Source organism: Mauremys reevesii, linkage group 3, assembly GCF_016161935.1.
Source record: "Mauremys reevesii isolate NIE-2019 linkage group 3, ASM1616193v1, whole genome shotgun sequence".
NCBI classification, from domain to species: Eukaryota; Metazoa; Chordata; order Testudines; family Geoemydidae; genus Mauremys; species Mauremys reevesii.
In genome coordinates, this window is record NC_052625.1 from 169,848,767 (window position 1) to 169,870,612 (window position 21,846).

Consider the following 21,846-nt stretch of genomic DNA (forward strand, 5'->3'; position numbering starts at 1 on the left):
TTCCTCTGTGAATCTGGATTTTCTACCATGAACATTATAAAAAAACCACCACCACAATCATTTGACAGAGGAGCATCTTCACCAATGCATGCACCTTGCCCTGACCTCCTACAAATCGCTCTTCACAAAACTTGCCAGAGATCATCAATGTCACTTCCCCCATTAGAGATTGCCACAAACACAGGTAATAATGTTGATTTATCAACTTTGTTGGAAGATAAAGGTAATACTTATGTTGCAATTAAGGTCTTTATGTATTGGCAGCTGAAGTTTCTATTTTTTATTTTGCCAGCCTTCTGCAAAAATGGCCTGCAAAATGGCCTACCTCTTGTCATAAAATTCTCAAATTGGTCCATGGGTAGATCTAATTGAATATCACTGGCATAAAAGATACTTCTTACTTCACAGGCTCATGGATTCCAAGGCCAGAATGGATCATTGTGATCATCTAGTCTGACCTCCTGTATAGCACAGACCACGTAACTTCCCCAAAATAATGCGTAGAGTAGATCTTTCAGGCAAACATCCAATCTTGATTTGAAAATTGACAGTAATGAGAATCCACCACAACCCTTGTAAATTGTTTTAAGGACTCATTATTCTCACTTAAAAAAATTCACACCTTATTTCCAGTCTGAATTTGTCCAGTTTCAACATCCAGCCATTAGCCAGATGGCTTGTTCTTCAGCACTGCAAAACATCTCTTTTCCCAGGGGCTAAGCCTTTTGCCCCTGGGTTCTCTCCCAACCCAGGGAGCAGTCTAACCCAGATCTCCTGAGTGACAGTAGAGACAGTATGCCATTGGCCTGGCAATTGCCCTGTTAGTGTGATAAGGCTTTGTAACAAGCCATCAGACTGTTCTTGGTAAATCTCCGCTTTCACCCCTTTGGGTAGGTCTACCTGGGGATAAAACACTCGCTGCATGGCTGCGGCTGGCCCGAGTCAGCTGACTTAGGCTAATGGGTCTCAGGCTGCAGAGCTAAAAATTGCTTTGTAGATGTTCAGGCTTGGGCTGGAGACCAAGTTCTGGGACCCTGCAACCCTAGCCTGAGCCTGAATATCTACACAGCAATTTTTCAGCCCCGGAGCCTCAGCCCTGCAAACCCGAGTTAGCTGACTGGCGGGAGCTGTGGGATTTTTGTCCCTGTATAGACGTACTGTCCGAGACTCCTAGCTGGCTGCAGAATCTTGGAAAGCTGCTAATGAAGTGTGCAGCTGGACTTCTACTGTCAGGAGGATGAATAAAAGTAACGATTAATAAAAAGAGCAAATACAAGATTAACATAATTTTTCTGCCGCTAATTATTCTTCCCATCTCCTCAACTGAAATTATTCCCTCAGCACCACCCTCTACAGAAGCCATGTCTAAAATAAATTCAGAAAATATTTTAAAAAAATAAATTTTAAACTTAATAATTTAAACAGGGATGGATCAGCTACATGCAGCAAAGGGTGATAGTGAAATAGTATATTAATTAATATAGCATGGAAGCAGGATTAAATTTGGCCCCTGCATGAGCCTTCACAAGACCACACAAAGGCAAGCTTCCTGTCTGCATGCCTATCAAGCAGTATTTCATCAGAAAGATGCTATAGCCAAGCTCACCATAACTGCCACCACCCTGGGAGCCTGGGGTGTTGGACACTGTCAGAGGCAGATGGTTGCAGAACAGATCCAGTACAACAAATCCTATATTTCTTTTTTATTCTTATATTCTTATGTTATACTTGGGCTATAAAGGGTTAAGCTTCAGCAGGAAGTTCAAATGTTTAAAGTGACACCATGCAATGTCATACTTCCAGTTCACTCCAATGGACTCACTCACACATATAGACAGGAGAGTCTCTCCTGAATACAGAATACTGAATTCAGCCAGGCTAGATTATAGCAGAATCAATACTGTGCTTATTTAATGTTATTTCTTGTTGTTAGTCAAATAAATAATTTGTCCTAAATACCTGTCAGGTTCATAAATGAAATATCACAACGCATACCATATATATGCAGTGTATATGGAGGATCTATTGCTATAGTAAAGTCTGTTTCTTAGAGAAGAAGTAGGCAAAATATACACAACACACTGTCATTTTAATTGTTACCTGACCTAGCTCATTTTCACTTCACTCTTCATGTTTGCAAAGGTAAGTTTCTCTTGAGTTGCTTCAAAAGCATAATGGAAAACTCTAGCACCACATGATTATTCATCTGCATGACTATTGCCAATAAGATCAGAAAATCTATAACTTGAGGTTAAATGCTTTTCTACCAGCAAACAGTGGATTGAATTGAAAAAGTTGGTGTTTTACTTCCTAAAGTTCATATTTTGATGTACAATCCCAGATTATATATCAGGCAGCCCCCTTGCAAACCTAACCACAAAGCAAAATATGTTAAATTTTTCCACTCCTGACAAAAGGAAGTTGAGACAATTTCCATGACAAATATGAGCACTAGCACTATTCCAAGAAGGAACAAACATGAAATAGGACAGATATTTGAATCCACTTCTGCCTCCAACAAAGAAGGCTTTATTATATTATATTTTACTTAAATGCAGTAAATTACACTGGTAAGTCTTTCACACAATGTTATAGCAGTAGAATTTGCACTATTCTAGTGTTTGCTTTGTGTATCACAATACTATTCAAAGAAAAGGTAAAAATGCATCTATCAGGTGAGAGACTAAGGGACAGATTTTTAAAGGGATTTAAAGGTATGCTAGCTTTTGAGAAACCCACTAGAGGAGCCTACCTGCCTCTTTAGCCACCTAAATATTTTTTAAAAAACCTCTGCCTTAGGGCTTGTCTACACTTAAAATGTCAGTGCAGTTTTTTTGGTTTTTTTTTTTTGCTTTTTTGAGTCTTGTAGAGCTCAATTCTGAATCATTTCATGTACCCGAACAACAGACTAAGGAGTATAAGTACCTACTTACTTCTCTCTGTACAAGCTACCTGATCACGGTGGACAAGCCAATCAATGCAGCTGAGCTGGTGCACCAGGGGACATAACCTGTATCTGGTACTGGGCAAGTTGATGACCAGGAATCAGAAAGTGGCTCTCAGTCACAATCTTGTTCATGGTCTGGTCCTGGAACAGTTCACGTACGTGCTGCCCTTGGCTCAGGGCTTGTGGAAAAGCCCCAAATAAGCCTGTAATCGTTTTCTACAATGCTAAAATGAACCTGCTCCTGCTCCAGTTGAAATCAACAGCAAATCTGCCACTGATTTCTGTCATTTCTAGTATACTGCATTAGTACTGTTCTGTGTTTTTAATATTTTTGTTTTGTACAGTATATTTGCAAAACATGGCAAAATCGATAGACTGTTTTCACAATGACCTATTGATAAACTCCTGCATTATGAATACAGTGGATTATAAAAAGCTCCCCTTTATAACATATATCTTATTTAAACATGTGTAATTTTTTATTTCTAGGAGAACAGAATGTCCTTTACGTTGCATAAATAAATAGAGCACTACACTCTTAGAACTGTCTTCTGAAGCAAGATTTTAGATTCCATGTTGCTTTCATGACACTGGTTATTGTTGGTATTGTGAACATTATTTTTCCTCTAATCTGCTAACTAAATTCTTTTATTTAACAAAGCCAAACAGATTATACTTTGGTTGAAGTTTTTTATTATTACTATTATTATTACAAAAGTGTGCATCTCTAAGGTACTGCAAATATGGTAACATCTACAGGCAGCTGGTGGATAAAGGTGAAATTGTCAGTCAATTTCAGTCTCAATTTCTTCGCTTGGTGCATTTCTCACAGAATTCTGAAGCTATGTGGAACACCCATTCTCATTAATGGAAGTTGCAGAGTTGGAGCTATGCTACCACTTTGAACATTTACCTCTCAAAAATACTTAAATGTGTAGTTTTGTAATGGTACATTTAAAAAAAAAAGACAAATAAAAACCTACTAGAAGCACAAGTCTGGCTCCATTATGTAAATACATATCTAGACAAATATAATATGTACATTACTTATTTGATAGACCACACATTATGGATGCTCAGAAAAACATGTTATACTGTTTTTTAAATGAGTGTGATACAATATACTTAATACATGGGAAAGTTGCTATATGGAAAGCATCATGTTGATAACTAAAAGTCACAGATGATACAAATGTAGTTTTTGCTGTGTGTATTTATATATATATATTTCATGAAATCCGTTTGTTGTAGTCACATCAAAACATCATTAAAAATGACCTGAATCATTATGGTTTTCAGTAAGATATGCAACAAAGTTTGGTGAAGCTTACTTTTGGTGATCTCCGAGTGGTCTCTGTCCAATGGATTTTAATAATGATTCTGGTCGAACCGCTACCTTTGGTGATGTTTTAGGGCTAGTGTCAGAATCTCCGCTTTCCTCATCTCCCATGGCTTTAATATAACTCCCACTTCTCATTCTCCTGCAGGGGATCTCCTCGTCTTTACCGCCAACAGGGTACCCTCCCCATTCATCTTGAGGCACCTGGTACCAAACACAAAAATATGCAGGAATCTCATCATATTTTAAGAGACAGCCTTAGATATTCCACACTTCAAAAACAAGTCATTTAGGTTTGACCCTTGAGGCACAATGCCATTGGTAAAATTTTCAAAAGTTCCTAAGTGACTTAAGAGCCTAAGTCACATTTTCAAAAGTGGCTTATGTGCATAGGAGCCTAAAACTCATCGAGAGTCAAGCACTTTTGAATATTTTACCCATTATCCTCATATTGGGATTCTGTAGCCTTTCAGACATACTATTGCTAATGAAATATAAAAAAAACCTGCATTTAAATAACATTAAGATGTATTTTTGTCACAAACTGATGGAATTCAGAGACATGGCTAATGTTGTTCATAATTCAGATTCTTATGAAACAAGCATAATGGTGGGAGTTTTCTAAAGTAATTTTTTTAAAGAATGATAAATAAATAATTCAGAGAAGGCTGTAATATAATCTCATTCTATACCAGTAAAATAGGCAGTTAATTACTAATACGTACACTTTAGGCAGTTAAATTCTCATTATGTTTAGTTACTAGACAATCCATCACTCCTCACTAGCTTTGTACATCAGGAGATCTAGGTTCAATTTCTGACTTAGGAAACAAGAGGAAATGAGCTACATGCTCATAACTTTCTGCATCACAAAGCTTCCAAGTAATTCAGCATGAGATGAAGTCTCTACCCAACATAAACTCGGAATTGGAAGCCGTGCCATTTCAAGCTACGATACAGGCATGCAGACACTCACATGGTTAACATTAAGGGCAGACATAGGTGCTTTGCTAGATCTGGGCCAGAGAGCTCACCATCTTGGAAGATCAAGCCCTTTATCAGCATGATGCCTTCACATATTATATAGATTAAAAATATATAGAGATACCCTAAAAAGCTGGAGGCCTGTCAAGTCTGTCAAACTAAACACATTTGGGGCTGATCCAAAGTCCTTTCAGCTCAATGGAAAGACTCCCATTGACTTCAACAGGCTTTGCATCAGATCCATGGAGAGTGACACTAACTTATTCTCTCAGCTCCTGACCCTTCAAAATGCACTCATAACCCACATTTAGGGTGAGCAGGGCTTGTGCTGTGGACCCCAACCAAAGAGGGTGAAGGGGGAAATGAAAAAGGAGGAGGAACCAGGGGAGGGAGGGAGAGAGAGAGTGAGTGGGAGGGAGACACTGAGCCAAAGACAGAGAGAGACACACACACTCTAAACACTAAAGGTAATGCCTGATAGGGAGAGCTTGAAAAGAGAGAAATTGTATTAGAGAAAAATATACTCTGAAGTATTTTAAAAGAAGAAAAAAACACAGGGAAAACACCGTCACTGAAAGAGAGGAAAGAAAAGATGCAGCAGGAAGGAAGAATAACAAATAGAACAGAAAGTTGCCATCTGAAGCACTGGAACAAATCTTATAGTTAGCCAGATTTGGATTTTGGAAGAAGATGGTGGGAAGCTAAGAAAAGAGAGTGACCATTTCTCCCCAGGCTTGAGATCTCTAGATACAATAAATCACCCATATTTTCCTTTCAAAACCAAACACATATAGAAGTTCTCTGTGGGGAAGGATTTCCAAAGTTTGCTGAGAACTCAAGAATATCTGCAAGCAATGTTAGTGTAACAGATGGAAATCCTTAACATTTTGAAAAATATTTTTTCTTAAACTTTATTACAACACAACTGGCAATTCTCTTGACTGCCAAAGACTGAATGATATATTGCTAAAGAATTAGACCTGTAAATTCATTATGATGAAATATTTGATACCAAACAAACTTACTTATACCTTTTATTTTGTTGCTAGTGTTCGGACGCTGGCATGGCTATTAGGGGTGGCTCCAGGCCCCAACACGCCAAGCACGTGCTTGGGGCGGCAAGCTGCAGGGGCTCTCTGCCGGCGCTGCGGGGGCGGCAGGCAGGCTGCCCTTGGCAGCTTGCCTGCGGAGGGTCCGCGGACTGTCCACAGGCAAGCCGCATAAGGCAGCCTGCCTGCTGTGCTTGGGGCGGCAAAATTCCTAGAGCCGCCCCTGATGGCTATGAACAAGGTTCAAGTAACTGAAAAGCATTCTGGTTACTGGCATACAAGTGGGTCCCTATTACTTTATTTCATTTCTCAGTTTCCTATATTAAGGATGAATTGCAGCCGCTGGTCTAAATACACTTTTCCAAGTGTCCATAACTTGTTGTAACAACTTGATTTTGCGCTGAGATTTTCACTGCTTTGTCTCAGCTTCAAGATGATTTAAAAAAAAAAGTGTGAGTAAAATCAGTTCAGTTGTTTTTGAGTTATTCAAGTAAGAAAAAGCCTACTTTCCCCATATGCTCCAATCTGAAATTCTGTACTTCTCTAACTCAAAAATGGATGAAAGCTAAACACGTTAAAAACAAGTTTATATTTTGAGATTCTTATTTGTGACTCAAGCCTTGTTTGTAAAGTTATGAATGTTTAAAGTTTGCAATTTCATCCTAAGGGCAGTTCTAGCGAGAAAGCTGATAAACAGCTTTTCCAGGACAAGCTTTCCACCATGGGCACATTAATATTACATCCTGTTTGGGCTGATTAGATTTGTATGGCTACATGACCTGATATAGGTAAAGTTGGTTTTGCAGCTAAGTTCACAAGGACACTGGAATCAGGAAAGCCCTCTGCGGAATTATTCTTGCTTGTAATATAACTGAGAGAGCACACAAGTACACCCAAAACCACTCTAATGCTTTTACATTAAGAGCCCTTACTGGCCAACCGAAGACCCTGGTGATTGAAAGAAGTTAATTAGTAGTCCAGTCCTCAAAAAGGAAAAAAAATTCTGGAAGATCCAGGAGAGAGCAGAGGCCACTAACCCCATAGTAAATGGCAACTGTGAGTGGGAGTTTCTGAATCCTGAGTAGAAGGAGGGATGTTGCCTAGTGGCTCAACGGAAACATGTTTTAGTGGGGTACAAATTTCCTCACATGGGACAAGAACCAAGGCCCAGAGAAGACAATTGGAGTCTTTCCATTGACTTCAAAGGACACTACATCAGCCCCTGTGAACTTCTTCCTACAAGATTTGAAAAACATGGCAATACTCAAGCTCAGCTGCAGTATGAGCAGGTTCAAGATTCACTTCAGCTCTTTGTACAATCATTATACTGTAGGTTAAACACCTGATTTTTTTTTTTAAATTCAGCCTATCTCAGATGCCAACATGTCCTGAACCACAGCAGAGCAGCAGGGCTATAATACTGCATGAACATATTTCTCTTTTTTTATTATTTTGAAATGCTAACAAAAATCTGTTACAGATCATGTAAGGGGTATTAAATGTATGCATTCCAAAATGTTAAAGTGGTTTTACAGCTTGCAAAAATGACTTTTACAATAGTTATCGGTCTCTGAAATTTCCATCTGCAGGGTTTGCAGCTGCTAATTGGGAATAATTACCCTAATTACCTACTTGCATACAGTGATAAGTGCCAATATTTATAATTTCAAAAAAGCCTTCTTCCTGTTCTAGATGTTCACATAAATTCCTATATCTGCAGTTTTTATCCACAAAGCAACAGGACTGCATATTACCATATGCATTTTCCTTCAAAAGAACAATAAGCTGATAAGGTCCAGATCTTTTCATTTAATTTGTCATTTGCTGCTGATTTGGTTATAACAACTATGGACAATGATGAGTTTTCTTTAACAAATTCTATGCTCTCGAGGTGTGAGGAGGAGAAGGAAGTGCAGGAGTTAGGGAATCTCTTAATTCTTGTGTTCCTGTTCCACTGTGGGATCTTAGGCTAGTCACTTAGGGTCAGATTTTCCAAAGAGCCCAACCCCAGCATTTGAGATCAGATTTTCACATCAGGATCAGCTTCCATTTAGGTACATAGCTAATTTCCAGAGTTTCAAAAGTGTTCCACACCCACAGTGCTGGACTCATACAAATCGGGCTGCTTATTTGGTGTTTAAACAGGCGCTGATGGCTTTTGAAAATCTGGCCTCAATTTTGGGTTCTGAACTCTTTTGAAAATCTCACTGTAATCTTTGTTGCTCCAAGGTTAAAATGGGTATTACCTACCGCACAGAAAAACTATGATGTTTAATTATCATATAAATGTAAAATGCTTTGAAATTTTCAGATGAATGGGGCTATATAAATTAAAATTATCATCAAAATCTTATCATCATACACAATCCGTGCATGTAGAAAGTAAGAACAAGAGTTGAAGCTCTGTCTGGTGGGCATGTGTAGCCAAGGATAAAAGGTATCAGGTATATTTAGGATATAGAGGTGAAATTATTGTTGTAACCCAAGATCCCAGGCTTGTAAAATATTTAGCTTAGTAAACTTAGACTTTAGGATTTAGGATAAATTACCATAAATAAGTCAATAGTAAACCTGCTGAGCTTCTGTTTCTGTTTGTGATATGCTGATGTTTTGAAAATAACTGCTGAGTTTGGATACTATTGCCTACAAGAGATAAGTAGACACCACAAGATGACCATTGGTAGGCAGAGTGAAATGTTGGAGACTTCCTTAAGGTAATTGCCTGTTCCTTGTGGTGATAACATGACATAAATATTAATGAGCATTAGTGGGGCGTGGATGTTCAAATAAGGAAAAGGGGTTAAAACCTTCATAAATATGTATGAACCCCACTCAGTGTCAGCATAAGACATTATAAAGGCTGTATCACAGTCTGTGTGCCTCGGGGTGGGAGACTCTAAGATGAGGACCACTGGTGGTGATGATGATGGTGGTGGTGAGGACTAATACTTCAGGTTTTTCCACAAGGGATGATGTAAGTAATGCAAATATTGTGCATTTTGTACTGGTCTCTCTGCTTTACCAGATTGCAATGTGTATTGTTTTGATGGCTAGCAAATATAATCATTACAGAAAGAGCACTATGTAGCCTCTGCTGTGCACCTTGGGGTCTCCCTTCTATTGATAATCTCTCTACTGAAGTCAATCGTGGGGGCTAAACTCTCACAGATTATAGTAGAGGTAAACCCACACTTTGGGGTGGGTAATTGGTTAAACTAAGTAACCCATCACTATAGACAAGGCTACACATGTAATTCTTGTTTTCATTTAAAGCTTTCTAAGCCTGATCAAGAAGAAAGCAAGAACTAAAATTTAGATAGATTCCCTGCCCCCCACACATAAGATTTCTTCAAGAGAACCCAGCATGTCATGGTATATAGCTATAGATTGGCAGATAAATGGATGCACTAGAAACTGTTTCTAGATGTGTAGAGACTGTCTCTGCAGCCATGAAGAAAGCTTCCCAAGATGATAGAGGAACCATTCAACTAGAGTGCTAGCTTTTTTGAAAGACCCACATGCTTGTTCAGAGGGTCCTTATAGGGTAAGCAATTCTTCCTAGCACAACCATCCACTACAGAATCTACATTAAGGCTAGTGCTCACACTCTGATTTTGTCATGAGTATAATGTGTATACTTTGGAGGAAAAAGTGCATAAATTAAAGTAGATATTGATGCCTGCCTGAATGTTTACTAGTTTTTGGTCTGCCGGGTGGGAAGCATGAACATTGATGAGCTTATTCTCTCGAAAGTTAGTAGGAAGCACCCAGCATTCCTCTGAAGAAGGGTTAGGAGAACCTTAGAGGTTTGCACAGAGCCAGCAGTTTCTCCATGGAAAACTGCCAGGATTAGTCTGGAACTTATTTGCTAGTCCTTGCTCTTGTTTTTCTCTTGGATTTCTCCAGTTTGTTTTCTCAGAGAACCCACTTTGGAGGCCTATCCAACCAGAAGAAACTAAATTAGAGAAAGTTCTGGAACAAGAAGAGGGAGCTCAGTCATGCTGCTTACTTTGTGTGAGGCTGGAGATTTTTGGAAGACACCTGAATTGCTGTTCAGAAAATCAAAAGGACAAAAACACTACCCTGGTCTAAATGTTTTCTTCCTGGGGTGGTGATGATGGCTGTATAAAACCCAAACCCGGGGACACTGAGTAGACTATTCTTGGAATTAGATGTAAAAGAACAAGAAGAATACTGTGATCCTGATTGATAGTTACACTGAGACGTGGATTCTTAATAGCTTCTCTCTCTGTTGGTTACTCTGTTGGTTCCCTGATGCTTCTCCTTCGCTTTGTGACTTTTCTCTGAGTATAGAGGGCTATGCTTTTTTGTTTTGTTTTCTGCTCAAGCAGCACCTTTTCAATAAGCATCTAAAGACAACATTCTATTGCTGCACTTTAAAAATAAAATAAAATAAAATAAGAAATTCATTAGGTATTGACTATTTTCCTTGATTTACCCTGTCCTTAGAGGGTAAATGCCACAATGCCATGCTTGGCATTGTGGCAAACTCCTGTTGGCATATGAAATATTTGCAGCAAAAGTTGAAATGCTAAAATTGCAAGTCTTTTCACCTTAGATTGTGGATTTGAGAGTTTGGTCCCAGTTTCATGGGCCCGTTTTTGAAGGAATTTTTTTTTTCTTGAGAAAACACAAAACCCTGTGAGTAAACGTTTTTTGAGCCAGTTACTGGCCTTCCCCCCTCCCCCACCAAAAGAGGGAAATTCTAGGAAAAATATGTATGCAATTTTCCATAAACATAAAAATGCAAGTGATTTTATTGTCACAAATTCTAGAATCAGAAGTCTCTAACCCCATACAAATATGACTGGCTCTATCTCCTCCAGCCCTATTGACTATGACTCTTAAGGTTTTGGAAGTAGGGAGGAGTTATAGGATGAATCTGGACCTATAAAGAAGCCCTTGTTTCTTTAAATACATAACCTTTTATTGCCTCAACACCATTTTCAGTGCATGTATCTTTCTCAATGCACGTATGTTATTTAGTTATTCTGATTTTTTTTAAAAATGTGCTGATTCATTGCTCTACGTACATGTATTATATAATTAAAAACATTCAAAAAGCTTTATAAAATGAACCAGGAATTCCTTCTCAACATTAATGAAAGCCACCCCCTCCATTCCCTTCAAATTTCATAAGCCACCCCCATCCCTGAGCATGTGGGAGAACAGAGAGATCTTGCAGCATGCCCTGAAGGTCAGCTGACACTGTCAAACAAGTGGGGAGTTAATTTCAGAGCTGAGGACCCTTTGCTGGGAATGTCCTACCAATAACTCTCCCATTTAAACCAGGGGGATGTCATCTTGAGAACCTCACCTGATATCATGTGTCATGGTATCACATGCAGAAGGAGGTGGTCAGATAGATCCCAAACCATTTAGGGCTTTTATAGGTCAAAATCACACCTTCAGTTGCACTTGGAAATGAGCTGGAAGCCAGTGCAGATCACAAAGCACAAGTGTAATATGCTGTGAGAGACACTCCATGAAGCAAGTCAGCAGCTGCATTCTGTATTAGCTGATATTACCAAACTTTTTTTTTTCAAGAGTAGCCCCAAGCAGAGCACAACTGCAATAACTGAAATTTGAAGTGAAGACGACATGGGTCCCATGTTTTCAGGGATTCTGTATCCACAAAATATCCACTTGCTACAGAACTGTGCTCCAAAATCTCAGCTTAAACTGAAAGACATGAATCTAGTATAAATATATGAACTGTCACCTGCCTTATTCTTCCGAGAACCTTGAAGCAAAAGCTCAAAGAGGTGTGAAATGTCCTATGGCCCCATAGTTTATAGTGCTCTAGGGAGCAAAGAAACAGCAGGTAGGGAGCTAGAGCTGGAGTCCAGCTTGTAACCAGGGGGATCTGGAAATGTAGGCTAGCCAGCTGGATTGCCTGGATGATGGGACAAGGCCCAGAGAACTAGGAAGATGACCAAATGAACCTGACCACAAGCTTCCCTGGCATATATGGGAGGAAAAAGGCTTTGAATGATGCAGGGACCTTTACCTGGAGTGTGGAGCCAGGCTACCCACAGGATATAATGGAACCAAAAAAATGCATCCTCATCCATTCACTATAAAAAAAGAACCACTGTAAGAATACTCAGATGAATTTCGCATCCATTAGTATTTTAAACTAGGAGCCATAGTTGTGCATGTTTATATGAAGAGGTGGGAATAAAGGGTGTTTATATGAGGAGGTGGAAATGAAGGGTATTTCATGGTGACAGACAAAATTACATTGTTGTAGAATTTAAGGATGGTGGTTGTGTAATTTGTTTTCATTGTGCCACAGAAGTAGATGGAGCTCTGGGCATACGTTTTTTGCCACAAGTCTTCGCAGGTAAGAAAGGCTGAGTAAAAACTGACTCTTTTGGAATTACTGGTAACTAACCCCTTCTGAGGAGCTACATCATTCAACCTTTGCATTTTGCCAGTCACTCTACCTCACAGAAGGGTAACCATGTGTCTTCCCTCTCTGTGGCCACAAAAGGCCCTGCCTGAAGTACAAGTGGTGCAGTTCTGATGCACAGAGGAAAGAAATCCCACATGCTGGATTCAAGTCCTTCACAGATGATAGAGCCAAGACTATGGGGCTCCCTCAGCATCTTCCACAGATCGGTTCAGTGAGGGACAAGGGTGAGTTGGAAGATCAATCATTAACCATTATTTCAAATAGTGAGGACACAGCACAGCCTACAGTAGTAGCCATGGAAAAGCTCTGCTGTTGCTCTGGAGTCTGGGGAGAAGAGAAAAGCCTTTATTTCCTGCTGCCCTGGAATCCACACACCAACTGTGGCTATTCAGACTTGATGGGAGCAAGAGGATTTGGCCTATAAGGAGCAAGTGACATTCAGGGCATTATTTCTAGATAACCTAGCTGGCCTAACGTACCCTTGCTGCATGAACCAAAAAGTGTAGCCCACTTTTTTAAAATATTCACTTCCAGGACTCCAAACATCTTAGCTGTTAAACAACTGTAACCTACAAGAGTGCATCAGTTTATAACCACTGAGGTACATGCCGAAGTTTGGTGATTGTAGGAATTGTAACAGAAAACCTATTTTGTGATTTAGTAAAGTAATAATGGAACAAGAAAAGTGCTCTGACGGCATCTCCAGGCATGCCTGCACCAACATTTGCTGCACAGCAAACTGGGGTGTAAATCTACAGTGCTGCAGCATGCTGTGCACTAACTATTGGTGTGAACACCGCTACTGTGCACTAGATGTTCCATAGAGCACATTGACTTATTGCTCTTTCAAACCACCTATTTAATCCAAGCAAGACACATTTTTCCTCCAGGGGCTTTTTCCCCCAGTCATTATGTGGGCATTACTGAAATTATAGCACAGATGTCTTTAAAACACCCTCTTTTTAAAAGGGCTATATAGAAATGAACATATATTTTATCTCTCATCCACTCTTCTCATCCTAACAAATGAGTTTTATGGTTATGATCAGCTGACCCAAAACTCCATTGGCAATTATTTAGTCGTCAGAGGAAGGTCATTATTTTTGTTACTTTCCAGTTGTTAGGAGACATTTTACTATCTGTATAATTCTAAAGGGGGATATATTTATTCCCTTACTTGGCATAAGAGGGGCCATGAATACATTGCCACTAAGCTATTGAGGGAGGGATAGCTCAGCGGTTTGAGCATTGGCCTGCTAAACCCAGAGTTTTGAGTTCAATCCTTGAAGGGGCCACTTAGGAATCTGGGGCAAAAATCTGTCTGGGGATTGGTCCTGCTTTGAGCAGGGGTTGGACCAGATGCAGGGGCGGCTTTAGGAATTTGGCCGCCCCAAGCACGGCGGCACGCCGCAGGGGGCGCGCTGCCGGTCGCCGGTCCCGCGGCTCCGGGGGACCTCTTGCAGACGTGCCTGCGGAGGGTGCGCTGGTCCCGCGGCGCCAGTGGACCTCCCGCAGGCATGACTGTGGAAGGTCAGCCGGAGCCGCCTGCCGCCCTGCCGGCAAAATGCTGCCCCAAGCGCGCGCTTGGCATGCTGGGGTCTGGAGCCACCCCTGACCAGATGACCTCCTGAGATCCCTTCCAACCATGATATTCCATGAAATACACATGAGGAATTAACTTCAAAAACATCCTTTAAAGATGACCCAGAAAGAGTGGTAAAATCATGACCATTTGGGGGTCAGAGTCAATTCTTTAAAAGATGTTTTTAAAGTGAGTGCTGTGCAATTTCCTCCATGACCCAAAACTGCACTAGCTGATCAGCTCAGTCCTAGGCAGCCAAGGGGAGTGTGTGGTTATCTAGCATCAGTGGCAGTAGTCCGAGCAGCACCCCCAGCACATGTGTGAATTGGTCCAGGGCTCTAGAATATCAAGTTACTTGTGGCTGCAGGCTTCTTGGTCCCCTGTAGGTAGCCCTGGACAAATGTGGCAAAGACCAACTTTCAACCTACCTCTCTGTTTAATGTTGAACATTATTTTGACAACAAAAAAGTGCTAGAAATATAAAGGAGAATCATTCTTGATAAAATATTGGTAGGAATACAGCCTCTCCTTTCCCATCCTGGTGACAACACTTGTGCAATAATGTCAACTTGCACTGGCTGTTAGACAGATATGAAACTATGAATATTTTGTTTTATTTTGTTTGGAAAACAAGCCATGGCACATCTGCAGCAATATTTTCACCAGAAATGGTAAATGGCTCTAAGCACTTGGAGGCAGCATACTATCATGTCATTAATCACTGTCATTATTGGAGACTCTCAGTGGTTTTAGTCATAACCTTGCCCAATAGTTGAGTCCATGTAATTATTTCACTTTTCTCTTGCAAAGAGCAGCACTTCAGCCTTGGCCATGCTGATATGGGGGGATTTGATAGCTGCTTTCAACTACCTGAAAGGGGGTTCCAAAGAGGATGGATCTAGACTGTTCTCAGTGGTAGAAGATGACAGAACAAGGAGTAATGGTCTCAAGTTGCAAAGGGGGAGGTTTAGGTTGGATATTAGGAAAAACTTTTTCACTAGGAGGGTGGTGAAGCATTAGAATGGGTTACCTAGGGAGGTAGTGGAATCTCCTTCCTTAGAGGTTTTTAAGGTCAGGCTTGACAAAGCCCTGGCTGGGATGATTTAGTTGGGTTTGGTCCTGCTTTGAGCAGGGGGTTGGACTAGAGGACCTCCTGAGGTCCCTTCCAACCCTGAGATTCTATGATTCTATGATATCTCTGCATCCCTGGAAACCGGGAAGGAGGAGTGTCAGTTTAGTGTAAAGTCCCTAGTTCTTTAAAGCCGTTCAGGGAGTAAGTACAGAATTGTACAGAGATATAATGGGTACTGGGAACATTATGAAACGAATGCATATAAGGAATTCATTGTAACACACATTAGGAGTAATTTATACTCAATAGTTATTCAGCACTGGAAGTAGTTTTGTATAGTTGGAATATAGGGCTTCACGTGATGAAATCTGGAGTTTGTAATCTGCCTTCATGACAGTGTAGTGCATTTAGAGTTGGGTTAGGATGAATTCCATCCTCCCAACCAAGAGACAGCACAGAGCTGCGGCACAGACCTTCTGAGGCTGTAACTCTACCTTACTGATGCAACAATGGCCTCAGTGGGGTTCCAAAACTAGGACAATTCAGTGGTCCCCTTCGCTGGCCTGTCCTCAGCGCTCTTCTCCACATCGGCATACCTGAATCCAGAGTGCAGCCCCACTGGCATTGGGTCTATTGTTTTAAGATAACATGAAACAGAAGGACAGATAAACCCAGTGTGTTCCTTTCATGCTACAGAATCCACTGCTGCTATTATTACCTGCACGCTAGCAATGTCAGTGCAGTTAAGGGATGACGCTAGCACTTTAATGCATCAGGAAGGCAGAAGGGGGCTGTGGCCATTTTTAGCACAACATGCTATTTTCTTTTTTAAGTGCTGACTCATTCGCTGTACCATTGATGTGTTTACCTTGATTTCATGCTGCTGCTTCAAATACTGTTGAATGGCTGAGGAAGGAATATCAATCAATGGCACATAATATTACGCTCCCAAACTGTAGTGGTTGTTAGTTGTATGTTTTTGCCTGAAATTGTTTCCTTTTCTCTTCCAGCAGTGCTCACAGATATTTGAATACTGGAAATTGTAAAATCCAACTTTAACGTTTATAATTTTACTATTGATACTTAGCTCACTTCCAGCTTTCTCCCTGAAAATCCTTGTCACACCTAGGGATTCATATCAAACAGTAAAATAAGTCAAATAATAGGCTTCAGCTTCAAATGTGTTGTGCCTAATTAGCCAAAGAATCCGATAATTGAAGATTTCCTTGCTCCCAACAGCTTTCGATATCAAGGGAAAAATTATTTGGGGAGCAGTAGCAACCACTATAGTTAAAGCTGCACAAGAGTTTCCATTCTAACCCTCTGTTTTCAGTTATTCATATTTTTTCAAAATTGTCATCTTTCACATTGAAATTTTCCTGGCTTGGTCACTCCCCAAAGATGAAAATTTGAGGACACACAGTTCAGCTGTTTCTCAGCAAGAGGAAGAGGAAGGATGATGCACTGAGTAGGGGGTAGCCTGGGACTTGGGACACCTAGATTTAAGTGCCAGACCATAGGCTCTGCCACAGAGCTCCTAAGTGACCTCGGGCAAGTTGCTGGTCTCTCTGTGCCTCAGATCATCACTTGTAGTAGGGGGCAGTAGCATTTCCCTACCTCATAGTGTTGTGAGGATAAATATATGGATAACTGTGAGGTGCTCAGATACCAAAAGTGATTTGAGCCATATATGACATGCATCCGACGAAGTGGGTATTCACCCAGGAAAGCTCATGCTCATGCTCCAATTCGTCTGTTAGTCTATAAGGTGCCACAGGACTCTTTGCTGCTTTTACAGATCCAGACTAACACGGCTACCCCTCTGATACTTGAGCCATATAAATACCCAAGATAAACAGACAGGAGTTAAAAATATAAACTTCCTCTGTATGAAAAAAAAATATCTGCCCAGGATTCCATAGTTACATGACCATGATCTAAAGGGACAGTTCAAAGTTTAAATTTGGTATGGAAAACACCCTTGTCTTTGAATGTCACATACTTTTAACGCTATACCCAGAGAGGTGTTTACATGGATTTTTTTCCCTGCAAAACTGATCATGTGGGCATCTCAGGTAAATGCTTTGCATGGCTGATTTAGCTGCATAATCAACATCTTAATACCTTCAATTATTCTGAATTAGCCAGGATCCATTTCCAAATACGTCTGTGAAAAAGAGGGGCTAGCAGTGCCTTTACTTTTACCATGGGGTCCTGAGAGCTGTCCCTACCTTTCTGATTGACCAGCCTTAGTAAATCTCATCATTTAGTAGGCACTCCCATATAAGGTAGGCAAATATTCTCCAATTTTACACATGATGTAACTGAAGCCCAGGGAGATTAACAAATGATTGAATCCACTTCTGATAGGAAATTTGTGGCAGAGCTGCTAACACAGCCCATCTATCTTCTATGAATGATTCATGTCTCATCTAATAGATAGTACATCTCAAAGAAAATGCTTCAAAGCTATATTTTTAAATACGTCATCTGCAGAATGGGATTTCTCATACTTGCTTACCCAACTAGGTCTAGTGCGGAGGTGTCTAACACCCAGCCTGCTTGATGGATTTATGTGACCTACTTGTCATATTCAGAGTTCTCAGAATACAAACTTCAATAAAAAAATTAACCATCATATTTCTGAAAAAACTCTCTCTAATACAGAGCTAGATGCAGTACTCTTTTTTGGTTTTTCTATGGCCCCTATTATTATGGCATCTAAGCACCTCACAATCTTTAATGAATTTACCCTTGCAACATCCCATGAGTTAGGAAAGTTCTATTATCTCCATTTTACAGATGCAGAACTAAGGCACAGAGAGGCTAAATGATTTGCCCAGCGTCACACAGGAAAGTCTCTGGCAAAGTACAAGCTTGAACCAGGCCTCCCAAATCCTAGTTTAGAATCCTAATCTTTGAACAGTCCTTCCTTTCTAATATTTGCAAACAGGCTAAAATAATGATTTTGAGAAGTATGAAGTCTCCTGCACCCCACTTATCTCATTGGGCTGTTAATTCTAATGCCTAATGATAATGCTTCCAATTTCAGCATTAACTGTTTCACTACTGATCATCTGAGCAGAATGAAGTATGGGGGAGTGAGGCTAACTGGGTTTAGAACTGAGAATTGCTCGAGGGAGAAAGAAGGAGACACAAAGACAGGAGAGAGAGAGAGAGAGAGAGCGCAACACAGAAAGGAGGGAGAGAAAGAAAGTGAAACAAAGGACAGAAATAGGATAGATATGGAATATTTCTACAGATGTTTGACAAGATACAGCTCTTGCAGCATTGGCTGTTGTGGGAGTGTGCTATTCCACTGCCCACCCCGTTTTGGCATGGTGTGGCCCTGCTGACATGCCATCCTCCTGCTTCTCCCAAAATACTTTAAGTAACATATAACTGTAATCAAGTTATATTCACTTTCTTGGGGTCCAGTGTTTATAAAAATATAATCTCCTGGCCCAAACCCTATCCCCTTGTTAAGGGAGTCCACAGCCCTCCTTCATGAGACTGTGTAGTGCTTGAACCCAGTTTCCAGAGAGCATCAGTAGCTGGGTTCCAGTGCTGTTTCACAGACTCTCCTTTCTCTCTCCTCCCTTAACAGCTGGGTTTTTATCAGCTGTTAACGGAGATAACTCCCTGATAAACACCTGAGCCCTATTCCTCTGTTTGTCTGCTGCTCCCTTAAACAACTGGTCCTTAAAAGGGCCATGTTGTGGCTTAGGGTTGGCTGCATGTAGAACCACTTCCTTAAAGAGGCCAGACCACCCTGTTACAGTCCCTTTCAGCTTGGAGAGACCAAAAGCACTGCACAGGACTAGAGGAAGCATCTCTCCCTTTATTCTACATTTGTTGGCTTCCACGGAAACCAAAGAGGTTTGGAGATACTCAAGATACAAAAGCTGAGAAGGGTTAGAGTTGGTTAATGCATGAGACAAACAATTTCTATAGAGAGAAAATCTGATTTTAAAAGAAAACAAGAGCGAAGGCACTCACAACAGCAATGGAGTTTTCAGGCCAATTAAGTTGTCTAAATATCAGATTTGAAATACTTACTCTCCCTGAGGCCATCCATTCAAATTTCAACAGGAATGGCTCACACCTTCATCCTCATGGTAGATAAACTAAATGTCCTGCAGCTTAGTACCTGAGTTTTTCAGACCAAGCCTTAAAGAGACAGGATCAGATTCACTGGTACCCTCAGCTGCTTTGCACCACTTCAGGGATGCAAAGCAACCATAAACCCAGTTTCTCCAGCCAATTAAACTACTTTGCATCATGATAGCAGAGCAGCAAAAGCAACTAAACTTACCAGTAAATCTAGCCCTGTGTTGTTAAGACGGTTTGGGAGGAGATGTGAGAGTGACAGAACAGAAGGAAAGATCTCTCAAGTTCTCACCCTGACTAGCTTAATATCTTTAATTTATAATTGTCTTCTATAAATTTATTCAAGATACAAACTGCTGTGCAAAGTGCCCCTTTCTGTAATCTGAAACACAGACTTCACCAAGATTTAAATACAGGATTAACTCAGGTACTGAAAACAAATTCATTAAAATTAGACTAGTTAACATTACGTCAATTTTATTCACATTTCAATCTGAATCCTATTAATAAAGAATAAATACTGCAGATTTCCCACCTCCAAGATATCTGCAGTAGATGAATACCATAACCTTTGAGAAAGATTTACAGGGCACCCCTATAGTTTTACAATGACTTTCTGGCATAAATTATAACTAATTGCTTTTCTATTGCAAATATTAACCAAATCTGGCTTTTACCTGAAGGTAATGGCACGGCCTCAAGGAAGGTTTGATTTCCTGATGAACCAGAGGCTTATCTAGGTTAAGCGATGACTTGCGATAAGCTTCTTTAGCCTGGCTTACTGTAAGTGTAGACCAAGAACTCCTTTTCATGTATTTACCATCAGGGGTCATTGCTAGCCCTTCACAAGCAGAACATTTCACATCATTGTTACTTTTGGAAGTCTTTAGTGAGAGATCCCCAAAGTGCCCCTGGAGAGCTTCAGGGTAGCAGTGGGAGATATGATCTACATGATGCCTATTAATCACACTAGGTGTGCGATAAGTGCTATCACTGTCCAAATTATCATCAGAGCTCCACCAGCTACTCATACCAGATTTATGCTTGCTCTCTGGTTTTCGTTCCTTACTTTTACTCCTTTTGCTGTGCTTGGAATGATGTCCATGATGATGGTCGTCCCCTCGACTGTCTCCCTTTGTCCCATTGACATTGCCTTTGGATGATCCTTCCAAAGAATGAGACTTAGTGAAAAGTTTCTGGACTGAATGAACAAGATGGCGTATTCTTCCTGGGCTTTCACTGCGTTGTTCTGCAGCTGTTGAGGTCCTCTGATATTGTAAAGTGTGAAACCCATCCCTGTGGAGAGGAAGTTGTTTCTCAAACTGATCCAGGAGATTGGCAGGAATTCGGTTAATCTTAGGGTTAGCGTGAGACATGGCGCAATCGTCCCTCGTTTCGTAATGTGAGCTGTAGTGCATTCTGGGGAAAGTGCTACTTGACATGTGATCGCCCATAACCATGGGCATCATCATGCATTCTGAATGGATGGAGCTTCGCGGTGAGCAGCGATGATGGTCCAGTGGGCAGCTCTCTGTAGGGCTGAGAAGATATGATTGCCTTGGCTCCTGCCCATGGTGGATATGATCATGGGTGTGTTCACAATCTTCAGGGGATGCTAAACCACAAGTATGAGCAGAACATAATTGTGGTTGGTTGCGACTACCAGATAATCCTTTCATGTTCCTCGGAGCAGGCGAGAATCTTTCTTCATTGAAGTGCTGAGAAGGTGACCAGGAGTACTGCTGGTCTGTTGATAGAACATACACAGTTCAGTATTGTAGCTAATTAAAATATTAATTTTAAAAGTACAAATATATTATGAAAATAAAGCATTTTTTCATAGAAACTCAATGGAAGGTCTCAGTTACCAGTCAGGGACTCCAATCTCCAAATTAAAGCTGGTTAAATATTTGCTGAAAACAACTTATTTGGTGAATTTAAACCTTTTTTTCTTGTTTACAAGTTGTCTACAAACAGATCTAGATTTTTCTGAATGTGTTCATTATGCAAATCTACTCAAACAATTTTGATGGATACATTTTGAGCATTCAGTTAATTAATTGATATTTTGACTTCACTACTCAAGCTTTGTGACTGGTCACCTAAGTCACGTGGTATTGTTTCTGGTCCCCAATTGGATGACCAAATCCTTATAAACTGTTTTCTCACAAACTGAACTTCATTTTTTGATCAAGTGAATCTCAGCTACAGACCCCAAATTTGCTATTCAAAGAACATATATACAAACTAAACTACAAGTAATAAACAGCAAATAATAAAGGACAATGAACACACTGAATTCAACCTGGTTTCCATGTCCCTAA

At 40.4% G+C, this 21,846-nt stretch overlaps 1 protein-coding gene across 1 annotated transcript in view; it reads right to left on the bottom strand.

The window, feature by feature from the left end:
• The window catches only part of DLGAP2 (DLG associated protein 2), a 405,020-nt gene that overhangs the window by 89,494 nt on the left and 293,680 nt on the right, over window positions 1-21,846 (bottom strand). The window contains exons 5-6 of the mRNA XM_039528234.1: window positions 20,200-21,269; window positions 4,279-4,490 (exon numbers count right to left, since the gene is read on the bottom strand). Coding sequence (XP_039384168.1) covers window positions 4,279-4,490; window positions 20,200-21,269 — 1,282 coding nt within the window. The remainder of the gene's footprint in view (window positions 1-4,278; window positions 4,491-20,199; window positions 21,270-21,846) is intronic.